Raw genomic sequence first — 17746 nt, 5'->3', positions numbered from 1 at the left:
AAAGGTTAATGCTGTTATGATAGGAAGTACCTACAATGGGCACGTGAGCCTCCGAACTGGACCACATTCTCTTCTCCATCATGTGGATGGCCAGAGTTAGGGTCCGATCCAATCGAGCATCTTTGGGATGTGCTGGAACAACAAGCCCGATCCATGGGGGCCCAACCTCACAACTTACAGGACTTGGATTTGCTGCTAACATCTTGGTGCCAGATACCACAAGACAACTTCAGAGGCCTTGTGGAGTCCATGCCTCCACTGGTCAGAGCTGTTTTTAAAAGCGATTATTTTTTAACACATTACGATTTGAATTACAAAATATATATAAATAATATATAAATATATAATATATAAATAATATATAATATATATAATATATAATATATATATAAATATAATATATAAATATAATTATATTTTTCAAGCACTTCAGCAAAAAAAGGGATATTTTCAAGGTATTCAAGTACTTCAGGACAAAATTCAAGCACTTAAATCACCTCAATGACCTGTTAAAAATAAGTAGTAAGTAGGAGAAGCTAAAGTAGTAGTGCAAATAGTATTAGTATTACTACTAGTATTAGTATATGTATAAGTAGTAATAGTAGTAGTGTATTCATGTAGTAACACTTCAATTTAAGTGATTATATTTTTGTATATATTTTATATTTTAAGTGATACATATTTACTGACCAGGACTTATTCATTAAAGATCCACATTAGCACCATTCCCTGTGTTACACAACAGGCTGATGGAATACATTTGCTTGGATAACGTTGGAGGCACATCTCTCTCGCACTCTGCAGCACTATTTTAGTTTTTTTTTTTTTTTTACTTTGACGTAACTCACACATACATTTTTAATGCTCCTCTTTTTCAACACTGCCTCACACACACACACACACACACACACACACACACACACACACAGGCAGCACAGGCATACTGCAACGCATCGGCCGGTGGGCTGTGATAATATGCACCGCACACACACACACACACACAAATACACACAAAACCTATTAGGATTTCAAAAATGTAGACATCACATTACATTTCCTAAGAACCAGAACCCTGTGTGTGTGGAAGCGCAATACGAGTCTAAATATTACTCTGGTTATTTCCATGTTTTATTCTCCACATGGAAACATCCACAGACACTGACAATAAAAGAGGGAAGAGAGAAGACGACATGGTGTAACATTTTCTTTCTCATTCCCTCCCACACAACTAAATCTCTGCATAATGTGCAGGTGTGATGGTAAGCAGCAGAGAGAATGACTCACGTGCCACTATGGAAAAATGAAGCTCGGGCCACACACGCACGCACGCGCGCACACACGCGCGCACGCACGCACGCACACACACATACACATACATACTCACATACACAGAAACATATGTTCTGTAAACCTTACGAAAGGGAGAGGGGAGGGAAGATCAGAGCAGCACTCTTAATGGTGTCAAGCGTGAAACAAGCCCCGGGAAGGTATACATTGTTTCATGTATTGTATAGTATTGTACACAAATAAGGAGACAAAAAGGAAAAAGAAGAAGAAGAAGAAGAAGAAGAAGAAGAAGAAGAATATGAAGAAGAAGAAGAAGAAGAAGAAGAAGAAGAAGAAGATCAATCAAATGGAATTGGATATAAGACAACAGGACGCGAAAGCTTTGTAACAGCAGACAATCATAAATCCCTCTGACGGAGTAAATTGTGATGAGGATCGGCTGTCGTAGCCACCCACACATACAGTATTTAAAGTCACACACACACGCACACACAAACACAGTCAAGCTCATAAACAATATGCCTGTATGCATGGGTCTAACATCAAATCAATTCACTGAAATGTAGGCTATGGACCAGTACCCTATATTTGGAAAACGGGGCCACATCAATAGGTTTGCAATGGCGTGCGATCTCTCGCGCTGACTTTTTTGAATTGCCAAATACTGTATATTCAGTTTTTACTTGGTAGAATGAGAAAGCAAGTAATTGAAACAGGTTAACCTGATCCTGAGTACAGGAATGAGAAAATGAGAATTGTTTTCTCGACAGTGTTTTCTCAATACAAAACAGAGAAACTGTCCATGGTAATTCACTTTATCCTGATCTTTCCTTGTCTACTTATCTGAGCAAATGGCCGGGAAAAGTAGATTCTGACTTACAGGCAAAGGAGAGGATAGCAAGGGAATCACAGAGGATTCCTGGCAGCCAAAGCACTTCAACTTGAGCTGTCAGAATGCAAAATACGAAATGGGAGGACTCACTTCAGGCCGTTCAAGGTTAAAAGCAGCGCTGGACTCTGGACACTCTAAGACACAGCATCTTATTCTACAGGATAATTTCACATCCTGGACAACACATCACATGCACTTGTTTGGTATTTGATTAATAAATCCAAATCTTTGACTTGGAAATACAATGAACACATTCAAGAAAACAACTTGCGTCTTAAAGAAAAGTGCTTTGCCACCGGACGTTTTAAAGAATGGAGCCCATTCAAGAGGAACTAACTCCTGCCAGAAATAGCACCGGTCACTAATGATGTAGAAACAGGACTCTGGGCTCTCCGCCAAGTCTACAACCCCATTTGATAAGATTGGTGGTTTCCGGATGCCCAATCTGAGACGATTTTTGTCATCGGATATGATTCAGTACATGCCATACCTGTCCATGCCACAGAGATAATAGTGAAACTTCGAAGTAATGATTAAAACATTCATTATTGTCTAACCAGCATCTCGTAAACAGTGAAGTGTGACTATGAATCATTTCGCTGGGGACCCCCCTGGGGCCTCTTGAAGGGCCCCTGAGGGAGTCCCCGGACCCCACATTGAGGACCACATGGTCTTGCAACGCCGAGATCCACCGCCTGTGTTTATGAATGAACTCAGGGGCTCAGGGGCCTTATGGCATCACGACTACCTGCGTGGGTGCAGCGTCTGGGTGGGCCCCGGAGAGTCATTTGTTTGCGAGGCTTTCTGTGAATGGCGACGTGACGCATCGCTGCTGGGAAATGTCACGTCCCCCCCACCCTGTGGAAGGAGAGCGACGTGACGCGCAGAGCACACCCCCGGCAGCTCCCTCCCTACTAGTATTCCCTCACGACTCTGGCGGAGCTTCTGCGCTGCGGCGGCGGAAGAGGGGGCTTCCTCCTCCGGCCGCCTCCGCATGAATGAACAGGCTGGATGACACACGGCGAGCCGGATTGCTCTCACACGTAGATGCTGTTAGACCATTTTTAGGAGGAAATACCTCACATGTCTCTCTTATGTTACAGTTTTTTTGATACGACAAGGAAAGCCTCTGTTAAGTTCATATAATACACATACAGCGGGGGGAAATGATCCACTCAGCAGTGCTGTCAAGCTTTCTGCAATGGTGTCATTCATATTTTTGTTAATGTATTCCTATAATTACAATTTATTATATGTATTTTTGCTTATATAATTAACTTATTGTGTACATACATATTCTGATTCTGATTATGTCCTGATTATTACAATTTATTACTCTATATATTTTGTTTTATCATTTCACTGCGCTGTGCGTGTATAATTACATGTGACAAATAAAGAATCTTTTGAGTTTTGAATCTTGAATCTCAACGTTAGTGAGATTGACTGACTTATGGACTACTGAGCACAAACCCTCGGTTCGGCTTTTCACCAAACAGCTATACCAGCTTCAGCACCGACACTGAAATAATCACGCTTTCACTAACATGAAGACGCTGCGTTACTAATCATTTATATTTCATCGCTCACCTCCCACACATAGCAGGGACATCTCTGACAGCGGCGTGAACGTGTCCTCTACTCGGTCCTCCGGTGATTTGCGTGGCTATTGTCCGCTTTCCCCACTTCTCCCCCGCCCCCTCCCCCCCCCCCCCCCCCCCCCGATAGCCCAGATCAAAATTCAAAATTCAAAAAAAAAAAAACGACCAAAATAAATACAAAGAAAGTTGATTCTCCCCTCGAGCTGGAGCCCCCTCGTCGTTCTCCGCGTCGCTTCAGCTCTCCTCCGCTCCTCGCGCGCGCACAGCCATCTTGTTTCAGCACCACCGTCCGCGAGGACAGCTCCCCTCGCCCCCGCGCGCGCCGGGTGACGTCACGTTTTGACGAGAGGCAGGCGGCCAGGAGTCTCTACTTCCGGGACGTGGAGCTGAATTCAATGAGTATGGTTATACACTGTCTGCTGGCCAATATGGACCCAGGCTCCCTGATCAAAACAAAAAAAGAAATGATAACATTATGATATTCTTTTGAATTACTTTCTGAATATGTACCACGAGTTGCACATACATACCCTGTACATGCATACTTTGGTGCACTACTGTATATATATTCATGTACACACAAGTACATATACTTTGCTCTATTTTTGCTCATTTTTTTCTTTTGTGCATTATATATACTGTACACACACACACACACACACACACACACACTTCTGTATATGTATGTACTGTATCTTCTTCTTTGGGCCGCTCCCGTTAGGGGTCGCCACAGCGGATCAGCTGCCTCCAATACCTTCTGTTCTGCGCATCTTCCTCCCTTACACCAACCGCCTGCACGTCCTCCCTCGCCACATCCATAAACCTTCTCTTGGGCCTTCCTCTTTTCCTCTTGCCTGGCAGCTCCATCCTCAGCGTCCTTCTCCCAGTGTAACTCTCACCTCCCCTACACCCGCGTCCAAACCATCTCAATCTGGCCTCTCTCACTTTTCCACCAAACTGTCCGACCTGAGCTGTCCCTCTAATGTACTCATTCTTAATCCTGTCCGTCCTTGTCACTCCCAATGTAAACCTCAACATCCTCAACTTTGCCACCTCCAGTTCAGCCACCTGCCTTTTTGACAGTGCCACCGCCTCTAAACCGTACAACATAGCTGGTTTGACTACCGTCCTGTAGACCTTCCCCTTCACTCTTGCTGGAATCCTTCTGTCACAGATCACTCTTCTCCACCCACTCCACCCTGCCTGTACTATCTTCTTCACCTCTCTCCCGCACTCTCCGCTGCTTTGGATGGTTGACCCCAAGTACTTGAACCCATCTGCCTTCTCCCCCTCCATTGTTTTCATTCTCAGCTTTTCGCCGCCATCCCTCCCATTCAGGCACATGTATTCTGTCTTACTCCTGCTGAATTTCATTCCTCTTCTCTCTAATGCATGCCTCCACTTCTTCAGGCTCTCCTCAACCTGCTCCCCACTCTCGCTACAGATCACAATGTCATCCACGAACATCATACTCCACGGAGAATCCTGCCTGATTTCATCTGTTAACCTGTCCATCACCATTGCAAACAAGAAAGGGCTCAGAGCTGATCCTTGATGCAATCCCACCTCCACTTTGAATGCCTCGGTCACGCCTACTGCACACCTTACTACTGTCTGACTGCCCTCATACATATCCTGTTCCACTCTTACGTACTTCTCTGCCACCCACGACTTCCTCATGCAATACCACACTTCCTCTCTCGGCACCCTATCATATCCCTTCTCTAAATCCACAAAGACGCAGTGCAACTCCCTCTGGCCTTCCCTGTACTTTTCCATCAGCATTCTTAAAGCAAACATGGCATCTATAGTTTCTTTCCTGGTATAAACCCATACTGCTGCTCACTGATCCCCACCTCTCCTCTTAGCCTCCACTACCCCATAGCTTCATGCTGTGGCTGATCAACTTTATTTCCTTGTAGTTACTACAGCTCTGTACGTCTCCCTTATTTCTGAAGATGGGTACCAGTATACTTCTTCTCCACTCCTCCGGCATCCTCTCCCTTTCCAGGATGGTGTTAAACAGACTCGTTAAGAACGCCACTGCCATCTCACCTCAACATGTCCATGCTTCCCCAAGTATGTCATCTGGGCCAACTGCCTTTCCACTCTTCATCTTCTTTAATGCTGTTCTCACCTCATCCTTGCTAATTTGCTACTTCTTGAGCCACTATCCCCACATCATCCACCCTTCTCTCCGTCTCATTTTCTTCATTCATCAACTCCTCAAAGTACTCCTTCCACCTTCTCAACACACTCTCCTCACTAGTCAGCTCATTCCCATTATTATCCTTCATCACCCTAACCTGCTGTACATCCTTCCCAGCTTGGTCCCTTTGTCTTGCCAATCGGTACAAGTCCTTTTCTCCTTCCTTACTGTCCAATCTCTCGTACAACTCATCGTATGCCTTTTCCTTTGCCTTTGCCACTTCTTTCTTCGCCTTTCCATGCATCAGCTTGTACTCCTGTCTACTTTCTTCATCTCTCTGACCATCCCATTTCTTCCTTGCCAACCTCTTCTGCTCTATGCTCTCCTGTACTTCCTCATTCCACCACCAAGAGTCCTTGTCTTCCTTCCTCTTCCCGCATGATACACCGAGTACCTTCTTGGCCGTCTCCCTCACCACTTCTGCAGTTGTTTCCCAGTCATCTGGTAACCGTTCATTTCCACCTATTGCCTTCTTGACCTCTTCCCTAAATTGCATGCAACACTCCTCCTTTTTCAACTTCCACCGTTTTATCTTTGGCTCTTCTTTCACTTTCTTCCTCTTCTTGGCCTCCAGAGTCACCCTACAGACCACCATCCAATGCTGCCTAGCAACACAGTCCCCTACCACCACTTTGCAGTCACTAATCTCTTTCAGATTGCACCTCCTGCATAAGATGTAGTCCACCTGTGTGCACCTTCCTCCACTCTTGTATGTCACCCTGTGTTCCTTCCTCTTCTTGAAATATGTATTCACAACAGCCAATTCCATACTTTTGGCGAAGTCCGCCACCATCTGTCCTTCCACATTCCTCTCCTTGACACCATACCTAGCCATCACCTTCTCATCACCTCTGTCTCTGATCCCTTCGCCAACATGTCCATTGAGATCTGCTCCAACAACCACTCTCTCTCCCTTGGGGACGCTCTCCACCACTACATCCAACTCAGTAAAGAATTCTTCTTTCTCTTCCATCTCACACCCAACTTGGGGAACTGACCACATTCATTATCAGCCCATCAATTTCTACCTTCATGCTCATCACTCTGTCCGACACTCTCGTCACATCCAAAACACTCTTGACATCTTCTTCCTTCAAGACTATCCCTACCCCATTTATCCTGCCATCCACTCCATGGTAGAACAGTTTGCACCCGGCTCCGATACTCCTGGCCTTACTCCCCTTCCACATGGTCTCTTGTACACATAGTACATCTACCTTTCTTCTCTCCATCATGTCGGCCAGCTCTCTCTCTTTACCCTTCATAGTGCCAACGTTCAAAGTTCCTACTCACAACTCTACTGCCAACAGTAGTACAATTTCTACTGACACCCCGTTGACTAACGGCACCAGTGGCGGTCGTTGTTAACCCGGGCCTCGACCGATCCGGTATGGAAATCAGATTTGTTGTCCGCATATTTGATTTGGCATGGTTTTTATGGCAGATGCCCTTCCTGACGCAACCCTCTCTATTCATCCGGTCTTGGGACCGGCACTGATGATACACTGGCTTGTGCACCCCCAGTGGCTATATTCTGTATATGTATGTATGTATATTTATTTTTTTAATTTTTTTGGGGTGATTTATTATTATTTATTTTGTATTCATTTTACTTTTTATTTTTATAAAAATATTATAAAAGTAATTTCTGGTAACGTTTTTAACTGTGGAATGCAAGGCAGCCCTGAGCACCACCAAAGATTCCTACACACAGCATAGGTCAAAATATTTTCATTTTAAGTTAAAAGTTTCTCCTGTTTTTTATGCTCAATCACTTGTAATAGCGCCTCCAAAATGGTTAAGGCTACCTTCCATTTGATATTATTTTCTACATTTAGTGAGTGTTGTGTGTCTCGCTGCAGTTCCTCACCTGGCCGTTAGATGTCCTCAGCGTTCCCTCCTGCTTCCTTGTGTTGCCCCAGCTGTTTCATGCACACAACATCAATATGTAAAAATTAAAATGGGCCTGGGGATGATCTATGGAATGGTATGGAACCAAAGAGTGCATAATGGGGACACGTTCTCCGTGACTGTCTTACACCTCCCTCTGCCCGCTGGTTTTGGGCTGGTTTTGATTGGTCACTACGCTGGTTTTGTCACACAGACCTGGCAACCCCTGCCCATTATCCGATTATCCCTCATGCTGGTTTGTTCGTTCACCAAAATGCAATCCTGTTACTCTGTCACAAAAATCATTGTTTTAGAAGACGGGTCCCCCTTCTACTGGCCTGTCTTTAGTGCAAGACTTGCTGTAGCTCCAGCGCACTTTGTTGCATCAGTACGAAGGGTCCCATCCTTAGCATTTGGGTCCATCTTGCTAGTTTCAAGCCTCATTATGTAATGATGTGGTTTCCAAGACCCAAGTGCACAGAAAGAACAGAGCCAGGTGGAAATTGGTGAGGTGACAAGGAAAAAACCCAAGAGAAAGCTTCTTGTCACTATAACTTGGAAAAAAACAGTGGATTATGGACCCAGCAGACACTGAGCAGTTGAGGAACACAATTGCAAACCGAGGTTGTAGCCATCGAGTGGCAAGAGCAGGCCCTTCTGTGCTGACGGCTACCTTGCAAACCCTCCCTGCCAGCATCGCCTCAATATCCACCCAAGTTTGCCAGCCACCAGAAGGAGGCTCCGCCAGTCAGCCTGCCTGCTGAATAACCTCGCCTACCAGCCGGGCCACCCACATGGAGCCTGACTTGCCGCCTCCAGAGCGCTACAAGGGTGATCCAGATTCCTGCCGGGCATTCCTCCTACAGTGCTCGCTGGCGTTCTGAGTAGCAGCAGTGGTATTCCTGAGCGGCCCGGTGGGACCTCAGGAGCCATCTCTGTGGGAGGCTGTGTCCCCCCCGCTGTCTGTCTCTCTCCCCTCACCTACCATCCGATGTCCCCAGCGGTCCACCCTGCTCACCTATGTGTTCCCTATAGGGAATATTGGATTTAAGGGGAGCTTTTTGTTGACTTTGTCTATGTGCCAAACCGTTACTGTCTCTCTAAGACTGGTGTCTACTCGTCTCTGTAATCGGCAAGTTCCAAAAAAGACTCAAAACACCAACCTGCCTCTCTGTCAGTGTTTGGTGTGCTAACTTGGAATTTAATATTGTATTGGTCAGAAAAAAATAGGTTTGTTTTCATTTCTTTGTCCACATGCTGTACAGTACAGTTGAATGAAGGATGTAAGGTTGATTCGAACCTCCTCTCTGCTGGTGAGCTGTGCCAACTCATTAGATGACAGTGCCTGCAGCTACTATTAGTTTATTAAAATCCCTGAGTTTGCTAAGTGGAGGGTCATTTGTTGTGCTTGACACATCAATCTCATCTTGTCCATTAAATTATTCTGTATATTCCTGCTATTCCTCCAATTGTCCTTTCTAATTAATTTGGGTTCCGCTCTCAAGTTTTTGTCGTTTGTGTACGACTCCCTGTCCAACCACATCCCTTATGTGACCAGTTATAAATGATTTTCAAACGGAGAAGAACACGGATAACCTCTGTCATGGATCTGGTTACTCATTAAAAGGATAAGCCTGGATAAAGAGAATTGGAGCCCTGTTTGTGTTTACTAAAGGTAAATGATTATACTCACTCTCAAACTGACAAAGCGGCGGACAAAAAGAAAGAGCGGGAAGAAATCTCAGTGTGAGAGGAAACTACGCCTGAAAAATGAAATTTACAAGCATTTTATCCCTGCTGTGTCTGTCTCTGACCTCCGCAGGGGCTCAGGACGAAAGTAAAGCTCCAACCCAGAGACCTTCGACAACAGTCCTGTCAGACCTCAAACAGCACTGCCAGCCGGACATCTACGCTGTAACACGAGAGTTAACCACTCTGGTTGCAGAACAAAGAGCTGAGATGAAACACACACAGTCAAAGCTGGAGCAAGTGGCAGCCAGGTTGCGAGCCAGCGAGGGCGAGGTAGAAGGGCTGAGGATGGAGAATGCGGGTATGAAGCACTGCGTAGAACATATACATGACACAAATTCGATTTTTAAGTAATGCATATTCGCTGTCCAAATAACATGTATTTCAGCACAAACAGCGGAGCTCCTTGCCCTGAAATCCAAGTCATTTCTACTTGACAATGAACTGACTTTATTAAAAAGTGATAAAGGTGATGTACCAGTTTGAATTATATTCAAGAACTTAATATATACAAATATCCATAACCTATTTAACACTTGTCCTGTAGTTTAGTGAAACAATAATCTCATGCAGAACCATTAATCCCTATTGTTAGCAATATTATCACTTGACATTGTCCTATTGGTGCCAATTCCTTCCAGAAAAGAAGGTGGCCTTCTCGGTCGCATTGTTTGAGACTGGCGATGGTTACATTGGACCCTTCAATACGGATACGACAGTAGTTTACAAGCACATCATCTCAAACATTGGCGACGCCTACAACAAAAACACAGGTAGCCAAATCAAATTTTCCACCACTCGTCATTTCTGTGCAGCTGGTGATGAAATCAAAGTTCCCTCCCTCCAAACAGTCTCTTTATTCTATACAGGAATCTTCACTGCACCAGTCAAGGGAGTTTACATGATTAAGGCCACCAACTTTGCTTATGGCCACAGCACTCACGGTGCTGCTGCTGGACTGACAAAAAACGGAGAACATGTTGTTTCAATTTACGGGCGTCAGGTGGCCAACACTGTGAATGCTGCTAACGGGGCCACCATGCTGCTGGAGACGGGCGATGTGGTCTACATCCGCCTGATTGCCGACCATAGACTGTATGACAATCACCATCATCACACCACCTTCAGTGGCCACCTGCTCTTCACCATGTAAAAAAATGTGATCAACAAATTATATTACGTGTAGAATTTAACAGCATTCATTTACGGCAAGTTTGAACTTAAAATGGAATTGCTAGACTTAGTGTAATGAAGAGGGGGGTACAGTATAGTGGAGACACTGGAAAATGTTGGTTGGAATTGGGTAATAAGCATGTGGTCACTTACTTACTTGTCTCGTCTTCTCTGTTAATTTTGTCAGATTCTACAGCAAATAATGTATTTTAAAATATCAGAGCATAAAGCATATTCAATGGTGTGCAGAGAGTGAAGCTGAAGGGCAAACACCCCTGCCTTTTTTTTTTTTTTTTTTTTAATCTCAGGTGCACAAGTGTCCTTTACCTATTCAAAAATAAATTCATCACATTTGAACTGCACAATCGATACCGAAGTAGTTTCAAGAGGTGTAATATGTACATACGTTTGTATTTTTTACTGGTAAACGTTTCCCCCAAATGTGTTCTTTGAGAATGATTGACAACGTGAATGAGCAACTGCTGGGCGCACAGCACACAAATTATAGATAAATATACGGCATCAGCCATGTTAACGTGCAATGGGGGAAAGTCTTAATTTCATGCGTTGTTCTTCGGCAAGCATGTTCGACACGTTTTCATTAACTTCACGTCAACCCACTATCACAGGGATGAGGGGGAGGACCTCTAGTGCCGCGTCTGTCCATGGTAGCGAAAAATACAGTGTCCAGTCTACTGTATAGTTATATATACATTTTATATATATATATATATATATATATATATATATATATATATAGTATGATACTGAACAACTATTTTCAATCACACTTTTATTCTTCTGTAAAATTGTTCTATATACAAGGTAAATAGATTTTGCTTAAAAACAATATGGAAAGGCTACGGTAACAACAAATTATGATAATGCATTTACAGTGAATACCCTAATTCTATGCAGAAGTGGTATGCATAAATATTGTTTTGGATATTAATATAAAATCAATATATTTATTTATTTACACACACACACACACACACACACACACACACACACACACACACACACACATATCTATGAATGGTCATGAACTGTCGCACTTTACTTTGTAATTAAACTTTTAATGAAAACATGCGGCGCCCTGACCCTGATCTGCAGGCGTTGGACTGGACGTTCGGGTCAAGATCGGAAATCGGTCATTGCGACTCGGCTCCCCCTTCCGTGCTAGATGTTCCATTGCCTTTGTTCGGGAAAACATGGATTCTCTGCCCTAAATTTGTGTTTGTATGGCACGCTTGTACATTTTGCAAACTACAACACGCATGCCAACGCAGCATAATGACTACCGAGTTGTTTATATCGGAGTTAGGGGTGTGTTTCACATTCCAAAAAAAACGTGAAAAGGGAACACACCCGGGCCACCGGGTATGTTATCGCGGTAAAACGAAATTCAGTCGAATGCAGCGAGAAAAGTCAAATGATCCCGTAGTGTCCACGAACAGCCACTAGGGGCAGCACCATGTGACCCAAAGAGAAAGTGACGGAACGAAGAAGAAGGCGAGCCCCGTGTTTACGTCTGCGTCACGCTCCGCCCCCTCAAGCTGTCAGGTTCAAGATGGCTGCCGGAGACAACAGCGGCAGGCCTCCTTGCCTTAATCTCTCCGGCCCGGGCTCTTTGGGGAACGGGCAACCCAGCAATAGCGTCTTTTCGATGCCGACGTCCAACGGCGGAGCCGTCGGCGGGGCGGGGGGCGCGCAGGCCGCGCAGGTTGCGGCTAGGCGTCCCAACCCCCAGGTGGGGCCTGGCAGCGGGGAAAGCCAGGGCCTTGCGTCCGGAGCTTCATCGAGTGCGCAGAACTCCCTCCGACAGCAGCAACAACAGCAACAACAGCAGCAACAGCAGCAGCAACAGCAGCAGCAGCAGCAGCAGGCTCAGGCTCAGGCTCAGGCTCAGGGAGCAGCAGGGGCGGCGGGCGGAGCTCTGGCCACCGCGGCATCGAACATGACCACTCCCGCGTCCAACGCTTCGTCGGCGGCAGTGCAGTCCACTCATTCGGCGCTCTCGGCGACCCCGGCCGCCGCCGCCGCCTCCGTGCTGGTATACCGAGAGCCTGTTTACAATTGGCAGGCAACGAAAAGCACAGTCAAGGAGAGGTTCGCTTTCCTCTTCAACAACGAGGTCCTTAGCGACGTCCATTTTTTAGTGGGGAAGGGGATGGGGGTCCAGAGGATACCGGCTCACAGGTATGTGCGTGTTTACTCTGTCACTATCATTTTGTCATCAAGTCCAGAGCTGTATTTTACATCTATGTGTATGAAAACCTGCACAGTTTCCCGAGTGTGAATTGCTGATGCAAAGGTTTGTTGTTATTTTTAAGGTTAATTGTATATTACCATTTTTTCCAATTTAAAATGTTTTAGCTAGTCTGTGTATTTACAAAGTTTTCGTTATGTTTTCATGACTTTATTATTATTATTGCCCATTGTTTCAATATAAGCTGCTGTAACTCCAATCTCTAGCCAGGGATGAATAAAGTATCTATCTAGCTAGCGGTTCAACACTTCTAACTGTTCTCGTCTGGTGTTCTGTATTCAGGTTTGTTCTGGCGGTTGGGAGCGCAGTGTTTGATGCCATGTTCAACGGCGGGATGGCGACCACCTCCACAGAGATCGAGCTGCCTGACGTGGAGCCCGCTGCCTTCCTAGCGCTGCTGAAGTAGGGCATCTCTGTTTGTGTCGCACGGGTGACGTGCTTCTGCATGTGTGTGAGAGCGAGGAGGTGTTTGTTCTGCAAGCTCCCTTGCAATTTTGGATATGGAGTCTCACTTCTGGGTTCCGTCTTCCAGGTTTTTGTATTCAGATGAGGTCCAGATAGGGCCCGAGACTGTAATGACCACCCTGTATACAGCCAAGAAGTATGCTGTACCGGCACTAGAGGCACACTGCGTGGAGTTCCTCAAGAAGAACTTAAGAGCAGACAACGCTTTCATGTTGCTAACACAGGTAACCCTGAAGAGCGAGAAAGGGACCGCCCCCTCAAATAATCTTTTCAGTTGTTTTTAGATGAATGGTAATGAATGTGAAACACTAGGAGAAAAGTTGACGCCTCCTAAACAGATTCCATTTAAAGACTCAAAGACTTAAAAAATCTTTACTCGCTGCAACGGACACTGCAATGGAATTTTTAGAAATTTCTTTGTTCTAGGCACGTCTGTTTGATGAACCCCAGCTGGCCAGCCTGTGTCTGGAAAACATCGATAAGAACACCGGGGATGCGCTTGCTGCCGAAGGCTTCACCGACATAGATTTAGGTAATATAACCTGGGCTCATCCTGCCTTTTCATTTCCACAAGGAGATTTTATTGTTTCCCTTTGTTACACTGAACCAAAACTTCAACAGCTATCGCTTCTCCGGCCTCACCATCTACCCTCCCCACAGATACGTTGGTGGCCGTGTTGGAGAGAGACACCCTGGGCGTCAGGGAGGTGCGGCTGTTTGGGGCCTCGGTGCGCTGGGCCGAAGCCGAGGCCCACAGGCAGCAGTTTCAGCCGACTCCCGAGAACAAACGCCGAGTCCTGGGCAAGGCCCTCACACTCATCCGCTTCCCTCTCATGACTATTGAGGAGTTTGCCGCAGGTGAAGAGGGAGAACGTCAAATCTGTTTCTCTCTTGATATCCACGTCATTTTTTCTTTCCCCCCCTTAGCGAGCTGAAATCCACCCAGTGTCTGGTGAACATAGATCAGTGAGATGAATACTGACAGAATGTCAGCGTTGTATTGGCATATTTATTCATTTTATTTTTGCCTCGAAGGAAAACTGGAGGCCAGAGTCGTTTGATCAATCACATTGGTCACATAGGGATACATGTTTAAGCCTCCCTTCAGAGTTGCCTGACGTAGCTTTTAACTTCATAGATGATCTTTTTCCTCAGCTGCCGTTGTTTCTTGCAGGTCCGGCCCAGTCCAGCATCCTGACGGACAGGGAGGTGGTGAGTCTGTTTCTCCATTTCACCGTCAACCCAAAGCCACGCGTGGAGTTCATCGACCGGCCCCGCTGCTGCCTCCGGGGAAAGGAGTGTAACATCACACGCTTCTGGCAGGTGGAGAGCCGCTGGGGCTACAGCGGGACCAGCGACCGTATACGGTGAGCGAGGAAGCCGCCGAATCCCGCCCGGCCTGGTTTTCCGTTTCCCGATAACATCCCTCCTTTTCTCCCAGGTTCCTGGTGAACAGACGGATATTTGTGGTGGGGTTTTGGCCTATACGGGTCCATACACGGACCCACGGACTACCAGGTTAACATCCAGGTATGGCGGCCCAGATCAGATACAGAACCAGAACTTCGAACACCCGGCGCCTTCCTTGTGACGTTCTATAGAAATGAGTGTCTCTTTCCTTTTGGTTCTGCAGATCATCCACACGGACAGTAACACGGTACTCGGGCAGAACGACACCGGCTTCAGCTGCGACGGCTCGGCCACCACCTTCAGAGTCATGTTCAAAGAACCCGTCGAGATACTTCCTAATGTCAACTACACCGCCTGCGCCACACTCAAGGTACCAACACTTTCCTGGAGTAAATGACTCATTTGTAGTATCTGTAAGCGGACATTACGCGGTTGTTTTCTCCTCCATTTTCGACCGTGGGTGTCCGTTGTGTCCTCCAGGGTCCGGACTCGCACTATGGGACGAAGGGGATGCGAAAAGTGACTCACGAGGCCTCGTCCACGGGCACCAAGACCTGCTTCACCTTCTGCTACGCGGCGGGCAACAACAACGGCACCTCTGTAGAGGATGGACAGATCCCCGAGGTCATCTTCTACACGTAGTCGCCTCTGATCACCGGCGTTGACCTTTCATCCCCCCCCCAAGCCCCCACCACCGGCATGATGACCTGACCTCGGCTCGGTGCCAAATTACAGCAGCCAGACTGATACTCTTCTTTCAAACAGCAACCCTCTGTTTTCTCCATGTGATGTACCACCGCGGGTCACACAAAAACACCAGTAGCTGTGATCTCTCTCTCTCTCTCTCTCTCTCTCTCTCTCTCTCTCTCTCTCTCTCTCTCTCTCTCTCTCTCTCTCTCTCTCTCTCTCTCTCTCTCTCTCTCTCTCTTCTCTCTCTCTCTCTCTCTCTCTCTCTCTCCTCTCTCTCTCTCTCTCTCTCTCTCTCTCTCTCTCTCTCTCTCTCTCTCTCTCTCTCTCTCTCTCTCTCTCTCTCTCTCTCTCATATAAAAACAGACTGTGGGGTGGAAAGGGGAATTTGATGTCTGGGCTGATTGAGCGATGATTGAGCTTCTTGAAGAAGGATCATAACAGATTTGGAGAGCGAGTTGCGGGAGGGAGGGAAGCCCCTTAGATTCTAATTCAGTATTTATGTCAGAACTCTTGACTGAGGACAAAAAGCTTGATGTTGAATTTCTCCCTGGCCACGTGGTCCATCTCCCTCTATCCCACCACAGTAGAGGAACGGAGTTGTGCTCCTGTTTGAATGTAGATTGTAAATGCAAATATACTGTAAACTCATCGTCATCGCTTGGCACACACCAGCATTTCAGTCATTTTGAGATCAGCTACATCGGCCCTTGACCCATGGACTCAATAGGTTTTAACGAATGCTTTCGGGGGACTGGAACCTTTTGTCATCGACAAGATTACAAGTGTAATCTTGTTGAAACGATTGTCTTAATATCATTGATATGAGGCGGTTTAGAGTGACCGCATATTCGACAACCTGTTCCATGCTTGGCACTTAAGTACAACGGGGGCCCGAAAGTCTGAGTGCACTATCAGAAACGACTTATTTTTTTTGCATTTATCAAAAAAAAAAATCTTTTTGTTGTTTTTATAAATGTGTTATTTTCATATGCTCAAATTCAAGCATTTTAGATCTTGCTGAATTGGTTGTATAAAATTCAAAAATTCCCGGTTAACGTTCCTGAAAACTGTTGACAGTTTATTTCATAAATATTATCAGGAGTATGCTCCTATTCAACAACCATTACCAAATTTTGTTTCAGTCAATAGGCCCCTATTAGGATAGTCATTGGTACTGGTAGCGCTTTAGCTTTGAAAAGGTACTGTTGAAACCCGCCTATCATTTGTTTTTAACAGTTTTTAAAGAGGGGATGGAAATCGTCCCCTCATTGAATAAAATAATCCCAGTGCAGTTTAAGGGAATATTTCTGAAGAGGTGATACAACATTTGAAGAATATTGAGAATTTGACAAAACAAGTTATTTTCATCCATAGCGGCGCCAGGCAGACCCAAAGTGACCAACATCTGAAGAGCAGTATATCGAGCTATCAGAGGCAAGGGAACAAAGAACGCCTTCATCAAGTTCGCAAATGTACAGGGAAAGCTACAGAGACAATGTGGGACTGCAGTCTGAGCGGGCCAGTAGACCTTCCCAAAACAGTGCTTCAATGTCAAATTAAATTCAAATATTTTGCATGGGTCCACCATCGCTATTACGGCTGAGAAAGGCTTATTTACAGATGTTTCAAAGCAGAGAGATATGAGAAAATGGCATCCTATATATAACTTCAAATTTGGGGAGGTTTTGCTGTTTGTAACTTGTATTTGATCAAGGACACATTGGGCATCCTGACATCCTGATTTAAATTTGTATGGCAGAGTGGTCACACATCCTAAACTTGCATCAGGGCTGTTCTGAGCCGATTCTGGCTAAGTTAAAAGGTAACTTACAAAATGGCCCAGGACACAATGCTCTTACAAAGAAACATTTGGGAGTGGACTTATACTTTTGGACCCCACTGTATACTAAAGATCTTAGTTTTGCATCTTCTGCTCCTACTAATGATGGGTGACACTAACTCATTTCTTTCCTCTGTTTTGAAATTGTTGAAAGAAGATTGTCTACTCGAAGGTGGTTAAAGGGTTGTACTGTATATTAAACTGGCATTTATTAACAATATTGATGTAATTTCAAATAAATATGGATTCCAGTGTGACGGACAGTGAT

General features: G+C 45.5%; 2 protein-coding genes across 2 annotated transcripts in view; one reads left to right on the top strand and one right to left on the bottom strand.

Annotated features, from left to right (window-relative positions):
- Nucleotides 1-3791, bottom strand: part of LOC307238338 (protein unc-13 homolog A) — a gene marked incomplete at both ends in the record, with an annotated part of 37715 nt that extends 33924 nt beyond the window's left edge. Inside the window, 2 exons of the mRNA XM_080011270.1 lie at nt 3109-3186; nt 3770-3791. Coding sequence (XP_079867396.1) covers nt 3109-3186; nt 3770-3791 — 100 coding nt within the window. The remainder of the gene's footprint in view (nt 1-3108; nt 3187-3769) is intronic.
- Nucleotides 3792-12364: 8573 nt separating this feature from the next.
- On the top strand, nt 12365-15798 carry btbd2b (BTB (POZ) domain containing 2b). Its single transcript, XM_080011314.1, is given in 10 exon segments — nt 12365-13003; nt 13356-13475; nt 13606-13762; nt 13965-14070; nt 14199-14396; nt 14713-14905; nt 14980-15010; nt 15012-15068; nt 15172-15318; nt 15429-15798. Coding segments are annotated over 10 exon segments (1800 nt in total). The 5' UTR covers nt 12365-12374; the 3' UTR covers nt 15591-15798.
- Nucleotides 15799-17746: the final 1948 nt, after the last annotated feature.

Source organism: Zeus faber, assembly GCF_960531495.2.
Source record: "Zeus faber genome assembly, chromosome: 12".
NCBI lineage: Eukaryota > Metazoa > Chordata > Actinopteri > Zeiformes > Zeidae > Zeus > Zeus faber.
The sequence above is the reverse complement of the archived record's forward strand: the minus strand, read 5'-3'. Positions and strand labels throughout refer to the sequence as shown.